This window comes from Elgaria multicarinata, chromosome 14 (genome assembly GCF_023053635.1).
Source record: "Elgaria multicarinata webbii isolate HBS135686 ecotype San Diego chromosome 14, rElgMul1.1.pri, whole genome shotgun sequence".
Classification (NCBI taxonomy): domain Eukaryota; kingdom Metazoa; phylum Chordata; class Lepidosauria; order Squamata; family Anguidae; genus Elgaria; species Elgaria multicarinata.
This window is the reverse complement of record NC_086184.1, coordinates 18,136,389-18,158,155: the sequence shown is the minus strand read 5'-3', so window position 1 is coordinate 18,158,155 and position 21,767 is coordinate 18,136,389. Positions and strand designations below refer to the sequence as shown.

General features: G+C 44.3%; 1 protein-coding gene across 1 annotated transcript; it reads left to right on the top strand.

Annotated features, from left to right (window-relative positions):
* The first annotated feature begins 708 nt into the window (after positions 1 to 708).
* Positions 709 to 18,275, top strand: CMTM3 (CKLF like MARVEL transmembrane domain containing 3). Its single transcript, XM_063141067.1, has 5 exons — positions 709 to 1,026; positions 8,528 to 8,683; positions 11,575 to 11,670; positions 13,485 to 13,602; positions 14,466 to 18,275. Exons 1-5 carry the CDS (start codon positions 913 to 915, stop codon positions 14,504 to 14,506), a joined length of 525 nt encoding a protein of 174 aa, XP_062997137.1. The 5' UTR covers positions 709 to 912; the 3' UTR covers positions 14,507 to 18,275.
* Positions 18,276 to 21,767: the final 3,492 nt, after the last annotated feature.

Here is a 21,767-nt window from a genome sequence, read left to right as displayed (position 1 = left end):
CCTGCCACTGGGAATAGTGGGGTAGCAGACATCACCTGCCAACCCCCAACCTTCCCTGTTCCCTTTGCTGCAATCCTCCCAGGAGCTGGAGGGTGTTTTTCCAGCAACAATATATCCTTCCCTATTGTAATGCAAAGTACTGGGATTGGTTTAGAATGGGCAATTAAGGGTAAAATCCAACAGAAGTCCTACCTGAGTAGACTCACTGAAATGAACAAGATTTAGTTAACCGTGACTAACTTGAAGTTCCATTCATTTCAATGGGTCTACTCTAAGGAGGGCTTACGTTGGGATTTACCCTACCCCCCTTCCCTTTCCCCAAAGGCCTGATCCTGGAGCAGACGAAAACTCCTGGATCGGCGCAGCTGCTGGATTTGGAGACCCTCTTCGGGGACCGTGCTGTTTGATGAGCGCCCGCCCGCCTGCCTGCCTTTCTACACCGGCCTCAGTTTACCCGCGAGCTGCAGCTGGGCTCCCCGGCCGGCGCCAGATCCACCCGTGTCACGCTCTGGGTTTGCAAAGCGACCCGCCAGCAGCTGCACGAGGAGGACTGGGAGAAGGGAAGTTCTCGCTCGCTCCACCCGCCCTGGCTGCAGCAGGGGGGAGCGCCCGGGGCTGGGTGTGACCCAACGTGGCGGCGCTGGGTTCCCCGCTGAAGAAAGGGGGCGGGGGCGGAGATCGCAAGCCTGCAAAGGGGGCGAGGCCGGCGGGTGCAGCATCTCCCCGTCCCCAGGAGAGGCTCTTGCGCGGCTTCTTTCGGCCCCCGGTTTCCGCAGCCTCAGGATTTCCGTTTCGCTGCTCGTTCGGAGAGATTTCGGTCTCCGGGGCGCTGAAGCGGCGCGCTTTTGGAGAACTCCGCCGCCGGGACGCTTTGCAAGCGAGCAGGGCTTTCGCCTCGGCAGCTTCCGAGGCATGGAGCAAGCCGGCGATGCCGATCCGGCCGAGCTGGCGCCGGGGGCTCGCCTTCTCCTGGCCTTCAAGGAGTTCCTGAGCTCCCGCAAAGGGCTGTTGCTGACGGCCCAGGCGGTAAGAGGAAGGGGACGCGGGAGCGGAGGGTGAGAGGGAGACGCGTTGCTGGGGGGTTGCGAGCGGATTTCCTTGCCGATGCGAGGCAAAGAGGGGCGGGGGTGGGGGCCATGAGCTCATCTGTAACAAAGAATGCGAGGCTGAGTCCGGACGACACGCTAATCAACGGCTGTTTCCCAGTCTGTTCCTATTATCCACCCACCCACCGACCCCCCGTTGATTAGCGTGTCGTCCGAACTCAGCCACAGAGTCGCCGAGGAGGGAGGGCGGTCTTTCGCCCTGCGAAGTTCAGTTCCTGCTGGCGAAGGCTTCCCTCGCCGCTGCTGCAGGAAGTTTGCCCCGGGGTGGGGTGGGGTGGAGGGAGAAGCAAGATGGGGCTCTTGGATCGTGTAAACGGGGCCCGCTTAGCCGCGCGCACTGGTGGCCAAAGAGGGGGCTGACGCCGGCAGATTGCATCGTGTGCAATCAGCCTCGCTCAGCCGCCCCACAGAAAGCAGAAACTTTTGGGGGGGCGGGGGGGACCCTGCTGCCACGCCCACTCGGGCAGGAGTCGGAAGAGTTCAGGCCAGGGCTTTCTTTCTGGGCTTTCCGTTGTAACCTTTTCCAGAGGAGGAGGAGGAAGCGTCTTCATCTGTTGCAACAAGCAGCAAACAGCCTCGGGACACCTTAGGGTAAAATCCAACGTCTACTTAGAGAAGACCCATTGAAATGACTGGGACTTCAGTGAGTCATGACTAACTCGAGTCCTGTTCGTTTCCATGGGGTCAACTTTAAGTAGGACTAATGTTAGGTTTACCCTTAAAGGTAATTTATTCTGGCATGAGCTATTGCGGACGGCATCATCAGATGCATAAAAACATAGAACATAAGATGAGCCCTGCTGGATCAGGCCAAGGGTCCGTCTAGTCCAGCACTCTGTTCACAAAATAGCCACACAGTTGCTCATGGGAAACCCACAAGCAGAACAGGATCAACACCGTTCCGCAGCAACAGGTGTTCACAGGCGTACTACCTCTGATAGATAGTATGTAGCCATCAGGACTAGTAGCCATTGGTAGACTTCTCCTCCAGGAATTTATCCAACCCCCTTGAAAAGCCATCACTATATCTTGTGATAGTGAATTCCATAGTTTAACTATGCGCTGTGTGAAGAACTTTATCTGTCCTGAATCTCTCACCAATTATCTTCATGGATTGACCCAACTGGGTTCAAGTATTACAAGAGGGGGGAAAAACGTCTCCCTGTCCACCTTCACCACACCATGCATAATTTTGTACACAGTTATCGTGTTTCCCCTTAGCCTCCTTTTTTCAATAAAGAGTCCTTTCAGTTTGTCTTTTTCTGTCAAGCAGCTCCCTAACAGAGTCTAGTTAAATTAAATTAGAACGTCATAGAGACAGTAGACTGCACTTCCCCTTCTGTTCTGAGAAATCATCCACACTAGAGTCTGCATCTTAACCCTCTTCCCCACCGCAAATCCCTCCAGAGTTATGAGAGTGGGTGACACACTAAGCCACGGTGGTTAAGCATGTTGAGCTAACCATTATGGCTTAGCGTGTCGTGTGAACCATGAATTAGTATGTCGTGTGAACCATTCTTAACCATGATGGCTACATAACCATGGTTTAACACTCTCACTAGCCATTTGTTGCAAATGGGTTAGCGGTCTAACCATGGCTTAGCTTGTTGTCTGAACAGGCCCAATAAAGATGTTGCTGCTGGCTATAGCCTATGACTTTTTCTCCTGTTCTGTCTGTCTGTCTCTCTGCAGCAATCTCTGAAAACGGTCCCAGCTCGTGGGGATTTGCATACTTGCTTTCTCAGGAAACTGCTTTGCATGACCTGGTAGAGGCTGACCTAGAGGTTGACCACTCTGGCTTGTTTCTGTAGGAAAGGAGAACTCTTTGAGACGGATGTGCTGAGAAAGAAAGAATTAGCATAGAAATAAGGAGGCAGGCTTTGGGAGTGTCACCCTGTGCGGTGTCGCCCCTCTGCAGGATGCCTGTAGCACAGCCCTCTTTGGCTCTCAGAAGCTGGCATAGATGACTGAAAAGCTTGGCCCAGGGAAATCGGGAGAGGGTTCAGAAGAGATTCTGGGGGGGAGTTGTTTGAAGAGACTGAGGGAGGAATGGGAGACTGGGCAGCCATGGTGTAGTAGTAAATTTTGAAGTGCAGATGCTCATGATGGTGGGCCCCCATGACCCCCCTCTCCCCAGAGAGTCCAAAAATGAAGGCAGCTGTGTTGATGCTTATCAACAAGCCAGTTCTCCCAGTTTTCATCCCCACCAGGAGCAGGCCTTAGTAAAGCTATTGGATCTTAATTGCACGTTCAAGGCCAAGACACCCAGAAATACTTTGCATTGCAATAGGCAACAATAGATCGTTGCCCATGAAAATCCATTTCACCTCACCTGCTGTGAGGATTGCAGCTTAAAGGAAACAAGCAAGTCCAAGGAGGTAGCAAATAGAGACCTGGTTTGCACAAAATGAGAAACCACCATGGGGAAATTTCCCCAAGTGGCTTCTCATCCTGGCAGTGGGCACCATTTTAGAATATTTGAGACGGGGGTGGGGTTGAGCCTGGCCGGGGTGGGTTGTTGGGGTGATGGACAAGCTGTTTAGGTTTACAGGTGGCTTGTCCACCACCCGAACAACCCACCTTCACCAGGTTCACACATAACAAGAGGCTATGGACAAGTATGCCCTGAATATTCAAAATGGTGGCCACCCCCATAGCACAAAGTGGCTTCCCATCATGCAAGCTGGGCCAACATCAGCGTCCCTAATAAAAAAGTGTAGTCTGTATCCCTGCACCCCCTCGCTCCACTACCCCATCACTGGGAAAGCTACAGAGGGAGAGAAGTGAGAACCACCATCCAGAAGATGGTGGGAGAGAAGCAGCGGTCAATGTCACCTTCTACCTTCATGGAGTGGTCATCCAAGAGCAGCTGCTAAGAGATCAAGGCCAACAGCGGTATCCCAGCCCATGTAACCAGAAATGGCCAGAGAACCCCATTTGTAGATCACTTAGTTATTGCATTCTTCCCCCTCTTCTTGTTATTCGGAGACTTACTCATCTTGCTTGCTTCACCCTTCTTCCCTCTTGATAAATAAAGCCCAGTTTTCTTGTGTGTCTGTTTGTTTTTCTATTAACTTTCCTACTGGTTCCCCCCACCTCCTTTCAGAAAACGTAAGGGCTGGAGACTCAAGAATGTAACTCCCATCCCCCAGCAGACCCTTCACTTCTATATCACAACCTGCTTGAGACTCTCTTCTCCATTTCAAAAGATTTGGGAGTGGGAGGTGGCTGGTCTACTATTTGGCAAAGGCACCACCTGAACCCTGTGCTGTGGATCTCAGCCGTGGCCCTGCTCCCTTCCCACTAACAATCTAACACTATTCCTTCAACAGCAAGCAATGGCATCTTGTATAGCCCTTGACTGCTGGCACATTTTCAGCCAGAACTTAGAGACAGCAATGGTATAAACGACAATGAAGTGGGTCACGTACATCCTTAACTTCAGAGACATCAGTGTCCTATTGTGAGCTTTTCCAGAAGAGAAATCATTTCCAGATTCTAAGTAAAGTGTGTTGCATAACTGTTTCCGAAAGGCTGACGGACTTTCTGCTGCAGCTCGTCTTTTATGTGTGCTGCTTTGCATTGCTTGCTTGAACAGATTTCCTGGATTTTAAAAGACAAAGAGGGTTCCTGCTTCCTCTCAAGAGCTTCCTTGTTTAGAATAATCGAGCAGAATGACAAAATCAGACCAAATCAAGTTGTTCGTTTTTGTCGTTGATGGACTTTATTCTTTTTTCTTTTGTATTTCTTTGCACATTGCCTGGAGCGTTCTTTGAGCAGAGCGCCAACCCCAAAATACTCTAAATCAATAAAACACCACCACCACAGAATTCACTCGAGAAGGGCCTCAAACAAAGAACTTCAGGCAGATTGTTATGGGAGGACACTCTCCTTCAACTATTTGGGTCTCAGTCCATTCAGGATAGGGGTACAGAAAAGTTTTGCGGTGGTGGGCTGGAAGTCCCCACAACCAGGCCCTCCGTGTGCCGGATGATGTCAGATGGTGTGTACACACCCACTGATGTCATCACCCTATCCCTTGCCAATTTCAACAATTCTCTGCGAGCATGGAGAAGGGGACTTGGCTGACCCCGGAAGGACCAGCCACTCCTCGCAGCACCGGCTGAGTTACTGGCTTTGCATGGCGTCTCTGTTGGGGCAAAGAGACTTCGCCGTCAGCGATAAGACCAGCAGTTCTTTGCGCCAGCGGCCGGGTCCCTGGGCCATGTGAAGCAACTCTGCTACCCATATCCCATCCGTTATCTTCAATCTCATAACTGCCAGGATTCCATCCATTGGGTGAGGATGAGGCTCCAATGGCTAAATTATGGAGCCTGGTGGGCCAGGCGGGTTGCACCTCTAATTTAGGGATTAGACAAATCCATGAAGGAAATAGGTCTTCTCAACACGTTAGCCATGATGCCTCATTGGGACCTCCATATTCAGAGGCCATGTACCTGTAAGTATCTTGGAGAAGAAGACTATCAATGGCTACTAGTCCTAATAGATAGATGCTACCTCCAGTCTCAGAGGCAGTATGGAAAGGGCAACGTTCAGATATCTGCTTGGCCATGGTAGGTTGAGAGCTGGTGAATGGCCCGAGCAGGTCACCTAATGAGTTCCACAGCTAAGTCAGGTACTTCTTCACACAGCGCATAGTTAAACTATGGAATTTGCCACCACAAGAGGCAATGATGGCTGTCAGTTTGGATGGCTTTAAAACGGGGTTAGATAAACATGGATGGGAGGGTGCCATTTCACTCATGTCCTGCTTGTGGATTCCTGGTCAATAGCTGTATGGCCATGGTGGACTAGATGGACCCTTGGTCTGATCCAGCAGGGCTGTTCTCTTGTTCTAGCACCTTGAATTGTCTTAGGAGCTAATACACAGCTGATGTAGTTCTTTCAAAATAGCCAGACCAGTTAGAATTTGGGCAGCCAGGTCTTGCACTAAATCAAGTTCCTGAATCGTCTTCAAAGACATCCCCCATGAATTAGAGTAATCCAACCAGGAGGTTTTTACTGTGACCATGCTATCTCTGTCCATGAACCACCACAGCTGGCAAACCATCTAGAGCTGGTAAAAGGTATTCTGTGCCATCGAGGCTTACCTGGGCTTCAAGTGACAGCACTGGATCAAGAAGTAGCCTCAAACTGTGTCCTGGAAAATTGCTGGAGAGTTCAACTCCATAACACTATTTACCATGCACACATTCCATACTCCAGAATATAGCTTAGTCAGGAAGACACACATTTCACTCACTGCATGGATGGCGAAGTGACCTCTGCCATTATAATGTCTAGTTCTTAATTTGCTTTTCTCTCTAAAAAGAGATTGCATTAATCTCTCAGGTTCTTATTTTTGAATTCATATTTGAACAGGGACAGACAGATGAAGGCAGCGCCCGCCCATCATAACAACTTATTCCCAAAGATTTCGTTTTCAGAATTTGAACAATGTTCAGTGAGCATAAACGGACCCAGAGAGTTGACTTCCCAAGCAGAAGTAACAATAGTGAATCAACTCGAAAAGCCCAAATGTTAAATAGAAATTCATGAATAATGGCTACATAACTTCCCACGCACCTTGTTAGCGCACTTTAGTGAATACTGGAACGTATCCCATTGTAAGAGCATATTTGTTCCCTTAATTTCAGAGTTGGGCAACTTGTGGTCCTCCAGATGTTTTCGCCTACAAATCCCCTCAGCCCTAGGCAGCATAGCTAATGGTGAAGGATCATAGGAGTTGTAGAGTAACCACAAATTGCCCACCACTGCTTTAACTCCACATAGAGTCATCATCCACTAAAATATGCTCTATTATCTGGTTTAGGATGACTAGAAGCATTGAGATAGCGCTTCCAAGAAAATCTGCAATGCACTCATTAAATAATCACAGTAGGAAAGCATCTAATGATAAGAAGGTGACACGGAAGCATAATTGACACTTCCAGTAAGAATGTGGGATGCCTGATTGCTTTAGGCACTTTGCTTTATTGTTAAAGATAAGTATGATGTAATGGTTAGTGCGTTGGACTGGTACTCAGGAGACCTGGGTTCCAGTTCCCACTCAGCTATGAAGCTCACTGGGCGACTTTGAGCCAGTCACTGGCTCTCTGCCTAGCCTACTATTTGTGAGGATAAAATGGAGAGGAGGACTGCCTTGTTTACTTTCAAGAGGTAAAAAGGTGGGATATAAGTTTAATAATGAATAATGGCCAGGATCTGAAGAACAGCACAACTCCTTCCATGTACCCAAGGGACCTTTGGATTTGTGTGTCTCCAATAGCACACTCCCCTCCCCAAACTCAAAGATCTAATTAAATCACAGTTTGAATATTTAAGTGACAAGAGCAGCCTTGCCCAAACCAGTGTCTTCCAGGTGTGTTGGACTACAAGTCTCAGCATTCCCTGCTAGTGGACTTTTATCTGTATCATATCTGAGTGATTTACAGCTAACAGCTGAACCAGGATGGTTTGATATTGCCATGCTGTAGTTACTGTAGAACTTGGAATGCTTTTAGAATTCCATTTTAGAAAAGGCATTAAGGTGCCTGTTCTGCACGGTTTGCTGTTGTTTTCCTCCTTATGATTTTATCAGCTTAGACTGATATACAACTATGTCCTTATATGGACAGACATAGCCTAGCTATAGTTATCCATGCTCTGATAACCTCTCGTCTGGATTACTGCAATGCATTATACGTGGAGCTGCCTTTGAAAATGGTCCAGAAACTTCAGCTGGTACAAAAGAGGGCAGCAAGATTATTAACAGGGACTGGCCAACGGGACCACATTATTTCCAGCTTCACTGGCTGCCAGTCCAGGTCCAGGCCTGATTCAAAGCCCTGTACTCTTTTTGATGCCAGGTGAATATTTTGAATCTCTGCATTGCTGCTCGGTTTTATTCTGGTTGTACTTTTGTGTTTTTATATTGTGGTTTAAGTTGTATGCTTTAAATTGTACTTTATGGTTTTTGTTTTTGTGAACTGCCCAGACAGCTTCAGTACTGGGCGGTATAGAAATGCAATAAATAAATAATATCCTGCCTTTTTTTCCTCCAAGTAACCCAAGGTGGTGTACATAAGTCTCCTCCTCTCCATTTTATCCTCACAACAACAACCCTGTGAGGTAGATTGGACTGAGAGTCTGTGGCTGGCCCAAAGTCACCCAGTGAGCTTCCATGGCTATGTGGGGACTAGAACCCAGATCTCCTGACTCCCAATTCAACACTACACCACACTGGCTCTCAACACTAAAGCCCACAAACTTCCACCGTGAATAAAATAAAATTAGCTTGTTCTTCAGAATTAAACTGCCCGGGGTATTCCCTCCCCAAAAATTGTTCCAGGACATGGGCAGACATACACTCTGCCCTTTAAATTTATAGATAACTACCCATTTTCTCCTTTGTCCCACAGGTACTGTCATTTATCATCTTCATCTGTTATATTGCCTCAACAGCTGCATCTTTTTTAATGGTACCATTATTAACATTTCTGCTGGCCCTGTGCTTTTTCTTTGTAAATTCCTTAAAGCTGAATGAGAAGTCCAAAGGAATCTACTGGGTTTTGGCGGTAAGTGGACGCACACATAAGAAATGAACAAGTGGAGCCTGCAAAATAATTCTCGGGAGTTCCTCCTTCTCTCTCTCTAACCTTTCTCCAACCTGATACAGTCTCACACATTTGTAAGACAACTTATTGGCCATACTGGCTGGGGATAATGGGAGTTGTAGTCCAAGGCATCTGGGGGGTTGAGGAAGGCTTGCTCTATGATCTCTCTCAACTGGAATATTTAAAGGTGGGAAGAGTGCCATCATAAGAACATAAGAAGAGCCGTGCTGGATTAGACCAAGGGTCTATCTAGTCCAGCATTCTGTTCACACAGTGGCCAACCAGCTACCAACGGCTTTAAAAGGGGCTAAAACAAATTCATGCAGGAGAAGGCGATCAAGAGTTACAAGTCCAGATGGCTCTGTGCTACTTCCAGTATGCCCATGGACACCAAATGCTGGGAACACACAACCAGAAGGGTGCTATAGCACTCATGTCCTCCTTGGCGGTTTCCAACAGATGGATGTCTGGCCACTGTGTGAACTGAATGCAGATGAGATGGATCATTGGTCTGACCCAGTGTGGGTCTTCTTATGTTATTACCATTGCAGGCAGGACCCACACATCATCTTGGATATGGTATGGATGGAGATATGTCTCCTCAGACGCCTACCATCAATAGCTACTGGTTACTCTTCAAACCGACCACTAGGTGCTGCTGTGCTTCCAAACCAATGTTTTATTTGGCCAAGCAGTATTGGAAAAATGTGAAGTTACACTCCAGTTTAGTTCCTCCCTGATATTTCCTTATCTTTCATCAGCTGCCTGATTTCTCTAAGCGTCATCAGACAGGGGGAAATCGTGTTTCTCTACCGTCGCTTTTCTGTCCCACAATAGGGACAAGCATCTTGCTCTTTCTTCACACGGGGAAGGAAGAGGAAGCATCAGTGATCACATGGCCCATTCAGTGGGTGTTTTAATCACGCTGGTTTTCCTGCACACAGCAAGAAATGGCAGCAAGTTTCGCTTCAATAATAATTTAAAAAAGGATTTTCTGGGTCTTATTTTGTCACAGAAAATAGAGCAGAAGGAGCGGAAGTCTGATGAACATCTGTAAGTGGCTAGTAATGAGCATGCTATAAAATGCTTGTCTGATGATGTTCTTACTGCCTCTTACAAGCTCCAGTGGCATAACTAAAATACATAACCAGTGTGTCAGGGCAGTGCTAGACATCTCCAGTATAAACTCAAGGACAACTCGCCCTTAAATGCACACAAAATAGCCCACCTCTCTTCCGCCACTTCTCAGCATACTTAATGGGTCCCTCCAAAAAAGTTATAAAGGGGGGAATTAAATGAACATTAAGTCTATTAATAGCAGAAATTAGAATTGCACAAAGCAGGAATCTCTTTACAACCTCCAAAGGATTTGCTTCTTCGGACGACAAACTAAAGAGGCTTTCCCCAAAACATCCTGCAGACCCGAATAGTAAGAAAGATCCACCCGCGGGTTGCCATCTCTACATCCACTCTGGACACATATAGCTGCATTGCAAATTGCACACTGGACATATTTGGATTGCAGTGTTCATCTGGGCTCTACTGAACTAGCTGGATTCATCTTTTGATGCTGCGGCACATCCCCATCTGGGACCTCTTAATTGTTGCACAGGATTAGTGCTGGGCCCAAAGGTTTACTTCAACTCGTTTCCTGTTTAAAAACTCAGTCAATATAAATGTGGTCCCTGGGCCAGAAATGTGCCTTTGCCACGCGAACTCCAGTCACTTCATAGCTGATCTGGCTCTAAAATTAATTCTGCACTATTTCTCTATCTAAAATCTATCTAAAATGATTTCTAGGCCACTTTTAAGGGTGAAACCTTCCCAAGGCAGCAAAGAAGATAGAACCACACAAAACAGATACAATTTTTAAATCCCTAAAAACAGAGTTTGCCAATTAAAACCATTAAATATTAAACTTGCCCATAAAAAACAACAATAGCCCCAACTCAAGGGAAGTCTAGCAAACCCAGGAGGGTTTTCAGAGCTTTCTGGAAGACCTGCAAAGAAGGGGCCTGACGAGCCCTCAGTAGAAGTTGATCCCAGAGGTGCGGGGCCACCACTGTGAAGGACCTCTTCCTAGTACTCACCACCCTTGGCAACAGACAGGTAAGAAGGGGTGGGTTCTTGTCATTAGCATCATGGGATCTGCCGTTGTCATGCTCTTTTTTAAATTTTGGGGTAATGCACAAAACCCCAGGCCATGTGGAGGAACCCATGATGGCTACAGTCTAGGGCACCTCAATTTGACCCCAGCAAGCACAGAAAGGAGTGATGCAACTGACTCCCATTCTGTTGAGATTATGTAAGAATCCAGACTTACTAGGGCATCATGGTTGATGAGCGTGTCCATTTGAGGATGGTTGGGGCTTCAGATACAAAACCCAAAGAGCCCTGAAACTGGGATCTCTGTTTTCCCTGCTTTAGATTGGAACCACGGGGAAAATCTTGATCACACCTTGTTTATAACGTGGGTAAGGGCCACCAGATCAACTGATTTGTGGCCTACCAGATGGCTCACTGATCTTGAGCTACTAATGGGGATTTCCAATCTGGGTCCAGAGTTGGGCTGTAGCTCAGTGGTAGAACACCTGCTTTGCATGCAGAAGGTCCCAGGTTCAACCCCTGGCTTCTGCAGGTACGAAAGGAAAGAATGCTGCCTGAAACCATTGAAAGCCGCTGCCAGTCAGTGTAGACAATACCGGGCTAGATGGACCCAGGGTCTGATTCAGCATAAGGCAGCTTTCTGTGTTCCTATCTTCAGTGTTGCAGGGATACTCTGTGTGTAATCTTGACCTTTATCCCGTGCATAGCTTCCTCCCTAAGTAGATTTCAAAATGCTTATTGTGCAGGATTTCTTATGCGGCATCATCGCTGCTATTATCTACTTCGCCATCTCCATTGCTGCAGTCTCCAAGTATACTGACACCGCATCCAAGGCAGCAGGGGTAAGTTATTATGTCAGACTAGTTCCCAGTTAGACCTTTATAGCAGACTTTAGGCTTGCGGGATCAACTTTGTTTTCCACTAGAATTCAGGTCCACCAGCCAAAGCCATATGCAAAGTAGCGGCACAGGCTTTCTCTAGCTATGATTCCCGCCCCCCAAATAGTCCAACCCTGTCCCATTAAGCAAGTATGCTTTTTAAAAGCTCCCTTGCCCCCCCCCCCAGCAGGGCTTTTAGAGCAGGGGTGGGCAAAGCGTGCCAACCAAGACCCCCTGATGTGCCAGGGAGGCCCCTGTCACTGACCTCCGCTGCCCCTTAATCTCCCAATTGTATGTATTTCTCTACCTCTATTAAAGTCAATGGATCGATACTGCTCCATTTCATTGGAGGCTGTTTGCTCTGATGCCAGTGGGATGGTGATTTCGCATCTTGGATGACTCCTTTTGCGTTCTGACTGGTGCTAAAACCCGGAGCAGATTCACTGCCTCACTGACATCGGAGCCACCAGCCCCCACTGCTACATTAATTTTAAGGGAGCTGGAAGAAAGGGTGCTCTGCTGAAAAACAGCTTGAGTGGGGAGGAAGCCCACCCACCACCAAAGACCCTTGGGGCAACAGGGTCCTTAGAGGGGGTGGGCTTTTCCCTCCCTCCAGCATCATTTTTGGCAGGGAGCCCTTTCGCCCACCCTCTATGAAAGCCAGTGGAGCAATATCGTGAAATCTTATGCTCTGCTTTTCAGCTGCTTCTGTGGGGAGGGGGAGGGGGAGCTATAAAAGGTTTAAACTGCCCTTCGACAGAGAGGAGTCAAACTCAGAGCAGGCAATTCCAGGAAAAAGTGGGAGGTGGCGGAAATGGTTTTGATAAGCTGCTCCTGCCCATGATTATTTTTCTTTAAGAACTTGTAGGAAGCTTATAAGGCATTGTAAGTGAGCTTATTTTAAGGTGAACTGCTATATGAACCTGCCACAAGGGTTTTGCTTATGTGGAAGAGCAGTAGAGATAATATAACATGGGTCAAGGATGGGCTAGCTTAAAGAATCAAAGATTACTAGGCCTGGTGAAATATTGGCTCAGTAGGCCTAGTTTGTCCCAGGGTAAAATTTTGGGAGGTATTTGTATGGGGTAGTGGAGTCATTTGCACTTTGGAAAAGGTAGAAGTTTAAGAGAACACATTGCAGTTAATGTAACTTTTCTGCATAGGTTGCCACGCGCAAGGTAGAGACACCGCATACTTAAAGAAATGTTAGAGACTTATCGAAATATTCTGGAATTCGTCAAAACATCAGTAATGACATTTTCAGGAGGAAGGCACTTAGATTTAATGTAAGGGGCTTAAATGAAACTTGGCCATCTTATAATAGCCAATCAAAAAGCTTATAACATAATCAATACCAAGAATGGTATTAGATAAAGGCTTGGCATAGGACTTATAGGGATAAAAAGTCATTTTTACCTGATGGGCAACATTCCTGCCCTTCTATCTCAAATCTAAGAGAACTTCTTTTTGAAGAGAGTGGAAACAGGGCTTCTGCCAGTAGAATTATTGTAAGTCTAACTCTTTCTTTTCTATTTCTGTATTAAGCATGAATGGTTGCAAATGATTTTTTTATCATAAAAAGTACTGCATTTCACTCTGATTGGTTGTATGTGTACATAATATATTTGTACTTAAAACTCAGCACTTTCTGGTGTGAAGGCAGTCAGATCTCCTGACCCAAGTCAAATTCTAGAAGGCAGGACGTAAAATTCTGCCCAAATTCAGTTTCTTTCATACTCATTCATCATGTTTTCAAAGGCCTTCTGTTTGCTGTTTAGGTATTTGGCTTTATCGCCACCATTGTCTATTGCGTTTACGTCTACTTTACCTTTAACGGCCTGGTAACACTTCTCAAGCAAGGAGAGTCTTCAGATGCCGAGCCACGTAAATCAGAAGGTAGGTACAAGCCAGATTTATGTGGCCACCAGCCACAGGTCCAAGCCCATCAACACATGCATGGACTGTTTTGGCGGTAAGTGCAAGTATCTTCTCCATTATTGGCATCCCCAATCCAGTGAAAGCTGCACTGACAAATCGTCGTCTTCTGCCTTCAGAAGAAATTATTTTTATGTGGGCATTTGATTTGGGTTTTGTCACACATTTCAAGTTCTATTTTTTAAAAAGCCAGACAGGGCTGTAGGCAATGAGGAAAGATAACAAGCTACAGGAGCAGGACTGGCCACATAGATGCTACAGTTGCCTGGAAGCACTTGACACGCCATCGTTGACTTGGCCAGATGTAGCATTAGATGTGGATGCCACCTCCTATCCGAGACCACCATTTGTTACGGGTGACTGGAGCTAGGTTGCAGCCAATGCTGTGACTTTTGGTACAGAGGTGTAGGAAAGTTTTCAAAATGGCAGTGCCTGTGGAAACCAAAAGGCTGTACTGCTTTCTGTGCAATTGTATTTATTTGTGGCCCACTTGGCAGGATCTCTTAGAGCGGAGCTTCTGAAGATGATCTTGAGGGACAGGCTGAACATCATTCACCCTAGTTGGATCAACCACAAATAGTATCTCCATCTTGTTTTGGTTGTGTCTCAGTTTCTTTGCCCTCATCCAGTGCATTACCATGCCCAAGCACTGATTTAGGACAGCCACATCATTACCTGGGTCTGATAAAAGGGAGAAATAAAATTGGGCATCATCTGCATACTGGTAACACCTCAGACCAAATCTGATGTATTCATAGTGAGCACATCAAAAATATGCCCAGTTCCAATTGTCTGTTTTTAATTCATGTCCCATCTCTTTTCAGATGATTCAGATTCAGACTCAGACAGAAGCTCAGAGCCTTGATGGATTGCTGAACCAGAACGGAGAGAGGACAAAGGACGTGTCCTTTCATTTTAGCCTTTGTAACCTGTTTATGAACTTGTATTTTTCTATCATTGTACAGAACATGACCAAAGCCACTGCCAAAGAACCCCCAATCTCATGGGGAACTTACTCAGAAAAACTTGATCTGTTGCTGTTTGAGCCTTCATGTTTGAGCCTTTACCTTTCCTCATTCAGCACTACAGCGTACTGTGTAGACATGCGCTTTTAAAATTAAACCTTTTATAAACAGGCTTGGTTTATAGAACCAGGGTTGAATGTATATAGAGCATTGCACCAGGCAAGCATGGAGTTCATTTGGTACTGGGCACAGAACTCTGACCGACCTTGTGAACTTTGGAAGCCTTGCTAAAAATTTAGTTTTCTACACTGAGGTTTTTTTTAAAATGTATCTATATTTTTAAGTTAGAGAGAAGAGGTAAACAAAGAGCTGGGTCAACTTTTGCTGGAGACATAGATGCCGGAAAAGGATGCAAAGGGGGCGTATTAAATCATGATTGAATGCTAACATTATGTGCAAAGATGTGCAAGAGTCCCAACTCGTTTAGGGTTGCTTTTAAAGGAAAAGCAGTAGGGTTACAGTAACCCCAGTAGCTCAGCTGGGGAATTTTAGACCCTCGACTTAATGGAATTGGGAAGTGGGGGGCTTTAGATGGCCATATGTATCACTTCAATTGCAGAGCGCAGAATTCACATTTCTCATCTCCTCCCTGGCCACAATCCAGGCTTTATAACTGCTTCTACATTCCTGGTGTGTTAAAGCAACAAACCCAAATTAAAAAGAAAGGAATTCTAAGCACGGGCATTTTAGACTAAAATCCTAGCACCATCATGACTACATCTACAGGAATGAAATGGACCTTGTTGCTTCTGTTGTCCCGATGTCCTCATTACCTGTCACTCCCTGGGCGGTCATTTGGGGACCTCCTCTAAGATCCCAAGCCCCGGGTTTCAACCCCAATGTCTTTGGTCCTTATCCTGCCCACCATTTCTGTACTCCATATGCCCCCCAACACACACATACACACACACACACACACACACACACACACACAGAGAGAGTTTCCTACTTTGTGTTTAGCTTTCTGCCATGATGCTGAGAGAGTAACTGGAGTTAAGCATCCCTGTTGCTTCTCCACATTATGGCCTTCCCTTCCAAAGCTGCTACTCCTTAAAAAAAACAGCAGCAGCAAGGCTCTTGACCAATTTGCATGCAACATGTAGTTAGTTCCTAAGGTGCAGCATACTTGAGCTGATAGATGCCAGTAGACATACAGCTGCCAAGCATAGCATGGCCTTGGTTCTCTATAAATGCCATCCTTTTGGTCATTTTTTTTTAAAGGAAAGGTTGTAGCCAAGTAGTAGAGCACCTGCTTTGGAAGCTGCTATTTGCATTGGGAGGAAATCCCCAAAAAGCAAATAGTTTCAGAAAAGGTATCTTCCGTAGGAGCACCGCAGGGAAAGAAAGGCTTACGTTCACCCTCTGCTTGCTCTGATCGTTGTAATAATTAGTGCCCCTTACAGCTCATGCTATTTGCACTTTTTAAAGCCTACAAATTAGATGCACAGATGCATTTAACATCACATGTAATACGGCCCCGAGACACTAAAAAACTGCAGTGAGTCAGGGTAGTATCAATACAAACACTCCAGGTGTGAGAGACATACAACCTAACACTAGGCCAGCTAGTTACAAAATGTATAATAATTAGAGGTACAGTTGTGCCAATTGGTTTACAATTCTAAACAGTCACTCAGGATTTCAAAGCAACTACAATCAGATATGCTGGTCTATTTCAAAACAGAAATAGACCAGCATTACTGATATAGTTGTTTGAAATAGACCAGCATATCTGACCTACTTAGTTTTGAACTCTTATAATCATCAATCAATTGCACAATAGTACCTCAAATTAATTTAAGTGTTGTAACTAACTGGCCTAGTGCTGTGTTGTAGGTCTTTCACACCTGGAGTGTTTATACTGATACTGTTATAGTTGAGCACCTTGTCCTTTTTGTTTTCTGAGTCAGAGTAGAACATGTTGCACTTAATGGACTAATAACAATGCTTTCATGATAATAGGACTAAATTACAAATAAGTTGGCAAGAGTAGGTATTAGTGGAAATTTTCAAGCATTGATTAAGGAAATCAAAGAGGCTCATTCATTATCTGCTCGTCCTCCATTGTATATCTAGAACCTTAAAGGAATAAGAGCAAGCACAGATTTCAGCAATGACAATCAAACGTTGCATCATCCGGGCGCATATGTGCTTGTGCCACAGGCACCAAAGATCTGCTTTCAGGGAATGTGCCTTGTAGCAACGGAACTCTGGGAAATGATGCTAAATTGGGGTGCATTTTTCTTCTAGATCCGATGTTCCTATTTATACAAAAAGTGTAATAGACTAGGCGAAAAGAAAAGAAAAATGACAGATATATGAGAACTGCAGTAGTCTACCAGCCTGAAGAACTGTAATAGCAGAACAGCAGTAATGGTTCTGAAGAAGTAAGACTGGAACATCACTTCTGGGGCAAAATTAACTATTTATATAAAAGTAAGGGAAACAAGACACAAAGGTACCTTTTTCTATCTTAATAACCTACATGAACAGTCCCTTCCTCAAACGTGTATGATATATATATATATATATATACACATACATACACACACATGGGGAGGGGGCAGCTAACACAAACTTGGGATGCATTAAGAGAAGCATAGCACCCAGTTCACAAGAGGTAATAGTCAGACTGCAACTGCAGTACTGTGTCCAGCTCTAGGTACCACATTTTAAAAAGGACATTATCAAACTGGAGGATGTCCAGAGAAGGGCAACTAAAGTGATGAGGAGGTCTGGAAACACAATTCTATGAGGCACAGTTGAAAGAGCTAGGAATGTTTAGCCTGGAGAAGATGAAGGGGAGACATGAAACTGGTCTTCAAATATCTGAAGAACTGCCATGCAGAAGATGGAGCAGACCTGTTCTCCGTTGGTCCAGAGGGCAGGACTAGAACCAATGGGTGGAAATTACAAAGGTGTAGATACTGGTTTAACATTAGATGAAACATCCTAATGATAAGAGCTCTTCAACAGTGGAATAGACTGTCTTGGGAAGTGGTGGGATCTCCCTCGTTAGAGGTATTTCAGCAGAGGCTGGTGGCCATCTGTTAATGAGTGGGATGATTTAGTTGCATCCTGCATTGAGCAAGGAGTGGACTAGATGATTTCTAAGGAGACTTCCAACTCTAACGTTTTCCACCTTTTTTCTCAACTGTATCTATTGAAGGAAACTATGACACGATGTATTATTATACAGTATTTACAACATATGTTGACAATGCATGAAATACTAATTTTGTACATAACCAAAGTCATTAACACAAAACAGGGATTCCTTATATTTCACTGAATGTTGCTAGCAGGCTCCTAGCAATGCACCAAAGTGCTTTTCAGAAATGGCTTGGCTTGATAGTATAATAATTTCCCTGAAGGCTGGCTCCTTCAGTGTAACTAAAAGTCCTGCCATGTTCTGAGACAAAAGCCTTGAGACTCTCCAAATGAACATTTTATATTGCCGCCTCTTTTTACGGGCATTTCAATGTGATTTTATGTATACAGTACCTGTGTGTCTTCAGTTGAAGCTTTTAACATATTGCATGTCAAAACTGACACAGGGTTGGCATTGGTGAACCATGCTGGAATAAATTCCATTGATAAGACATTAAATGTGTAGCTTTACTTCAGAGGTTGTTTTAATCTTTACAATCAGCTCTACCCAGGTAAGCATAAGGGTCCAGAAATATTGAGGTATCTTGGATCGGAGAGGGATTGTAGTAGGCTTTCATGGACACTTAATATTTATTCTTTAATGCTCCTTTTCCAAAGCAGATCCCTCAAGAACACAGTCCAGACTTTTCCTCCTTTTGACTGGTCTCTGAAAAGATTTAAGTCACCTGTTGGCACGCGAATCACCTATTTTTATACTACTAAAGCTACGTTCCTGTGCTGAAGCACTTCTTTGATTCAAAAGCTCTGTGATGTGTCAAAGGTTACACATGGGCTGAACAACTATATACGCATCCACCCAGAGTGTTCATGGATTCATTAATGGAATCATGGGCACAGGTACAAAGACTGTAACGTCGTTTTGGAACTCCGTCTTCACTACAGCTTCTGATTTTGAAAAATTGCCATCTTTCTTAGTATGGATTAGCAAACACTCTTGAATTTCATTGCACTTATCTACGTAAAAATAAACAACAGCTATTATTCTATTCAGTTTGCCACTATCATGAATGGTAAAAATTCTGAATCATAACTCATGTACAAAGACAGCATAGACATATTTTTACTCCTATCCATTTATTAAACAAATCCTTTACAATGATTCCATACAAGATTAGTGTTCAGAAAACCTATGATTTTCTCTACATACAAAAATACAGATTTTTTTAAAACACTATGAAAACAAACATGTACCATGAGAGTTTTGTAGAGTTCAATATCTTGGTGTATCAAAAAGAACAGAAAATATTAGCGTAGATCAAAAGGCAGAAGAACAGCCACATTAAATTGTAAATTACAAAAAAAGGTGCCAATATACAAAGCAATACTGATAAAATACACCGCAAAAGAATAAATTTTAAAACAGACATAATCAAGCAGCGATTTAGTGATTGCCTTCAGTATCACAATAAGTAAAAATCATTACAATCCTTCATCTTGAAATTTATAAATGTATACTAATATTGCAAATTAAAAGGAAGTGCATGGCATACAACTACTACTTGTCTCCATAAAGGTTTAGAGTGGTTGAACAAAATGTTTAAAAGGTATTCACAGCACAAATAGGACTTCTCATATATGGAGCCAGAAGGAGCTTCATGTGTGCTCAAGTTAATTGCTTCCTGCACTTAACCAGAGAGGCAAGAGACAACTCCACACTTAAGGAGTGTTGCTGGCTGAAACGCCCCACACACCCACTGGTAGGATACCAGTGAGGGCTGAAATACCACTGCAATGATGCCAGCACTAGCCAAATCAACATGCAGGCCACACAGGTGAGCTGATGGCCACCAAAAGCTTACCATATGTTACTGGAGCACCATGGTAGTTGCTTCTACATCACTTTAGTAATGATGAAGCCAAATTGTGCAAGCATAGGTCCATTCCATGTGACTCCAACAATGTATGAATCAGACCTATGTTGGCTAAAACAGGTGAGGATGCAGATTCTGGAATGCTGAGAAAGTGACACCAGTCTAGAGAGCAAAGTAGAGGAGATCTCTGTGTATTAACTACATCACTTTGAGTGTGGATTTTGTTAGTGTAAACTTGCTATGATTTGCTCCTAAATCAACTATGAAGTCTGACCAATCTATGTGTCTGAATGTATCTTATATTGAAAGCCCAGGATGAAAGCCAGTTCGACTGAAATCAACAGCAAAGCCTATACCAAGGTTGCGACTGGAACAACTTTCTAACCTTAGTTCTAAGTACGTGAACTGTAAGTTAAGTCCCAAGCATTTCAATTATTATTATTATTTGTTCAGAATGGGCTTGGTATTGTAGCTCTAGACACATGACTATAACCACAGTTATTTGGAAGTAAGAACGTTTAAGTCTGTGGGACTTGCTTCCAAGAGTGTTTAGTACTGTGGAGCCAAGTTTTGGATTCTCTAATGCTTTTCTGTACTCAGTAGGAATGTTCGATTTTTTTCACAGCGCTCAATAAATCTAGAGAGAATGATTAAGAGCAGCTGCACTTTACCAAAAAGGAAAAGTGGATCCATTCTTGCTAACCCAAGAGCAAATTTTTTAAAAAAGCTAACTCTGGATTAACGAAGATATTTTTTGTGACCATTTCTGAGCTTCCTGACATTGAAACTAACTTAAACACAACATTTTAAGCAAGATGTTAACAGCAACATTCTGGTTTTAAAGAGTATGTGATATACTATATAACTGAATTTTGTAGAGCAACCCAAATGTTTATTTCCATATACACTTAGGAACAAGCTTCCATGAGTCACAAGTATTAACCTGAAAGGGGAATATCACAAATACAAAAGAGCAAAGTCCATGGTGAATCCAGATAATGTTTTTGGTCACAAGTGTTTTGGAGCTCAATTTCAGTCAAGGAGAAGGAAAGACACATGGACTGCCGCTACTTAAGACTGGACATGGAAACGTAATGCTCAACTTTACCAGTTTTCAGAGGCAGTCCCTTAAAAAGCCAAATGCATAGAAATGCAACCTTTGTAGGGACCTGAAACTGTTTTAGTTGAAGAAAGAATTGCCTGTTCACTCATTAATGCTGTGACCTTCAAAATACTGCCTTGGGCTTACCCGGAAACTGGGGATTGCTCCTTTGCGGCCCCCATTTCCATTTGGTCCCACCAGTAGCCCAACAAACCTGTTTTATTTTCTATATAGATCCACAAGGTTCTTTCACCAAACGTTGTTCTACCTCTAACAATACTGGATTTTGGTCGTGGCAATGCAAGGGGAATATACTTTCTATTTCTACCTGGAAAGCAGAAGCTTTAGTGCACAGGCCAAAGAAATGCCTGTTTCCATTAAGGCTGGAGTCTAACACAACTTTTTTTTAAGAACTACAATGTGCTAGGAATTCATGGTTATAAAAATAGTGTTTGTGTGGAGGATCTCTATTTGACTGAGAAGTAATTGCACCATACACACACAAACACACATACGAAGGCACCCTAGGTGAAGCTGGATCATGTTTGACAACAGGTATGAAAAGGCAGAGCAAGTGTCAACTTCTCAAATTCAAACTGGGACAATAAAATGAGTAATAAATATACAGTTTACCATTTCATTACTGTATTATAATCAAGATACGTAAACTTCAAAATATACAAATAAGTTCCATCCACAAAAATGCAGAAGAGGATAAATTTGTCCGCAGAAGACAATTTAAGTGCATCGTTTATTCCAGGCTGAATAAGTGTATGGGAGTTATCAGAGAGTCATTCAAACCAGTAACAAATCAAAACACGCACTACCCACACACAAACTGCAACCCTTCACCAAAAGGTGCACAAACAGCAATGCAAGAGTGCACTGGGTGTCCATGACATCTAATAAAGGAGAACCAGTACACATGCAAGTCCCAAATATAAACACAGGACAAGCGAAGACAGTACTTCAAAATTAAAGCCAGGATATTCTAGTCTCAACTACTCTGTCCCTACA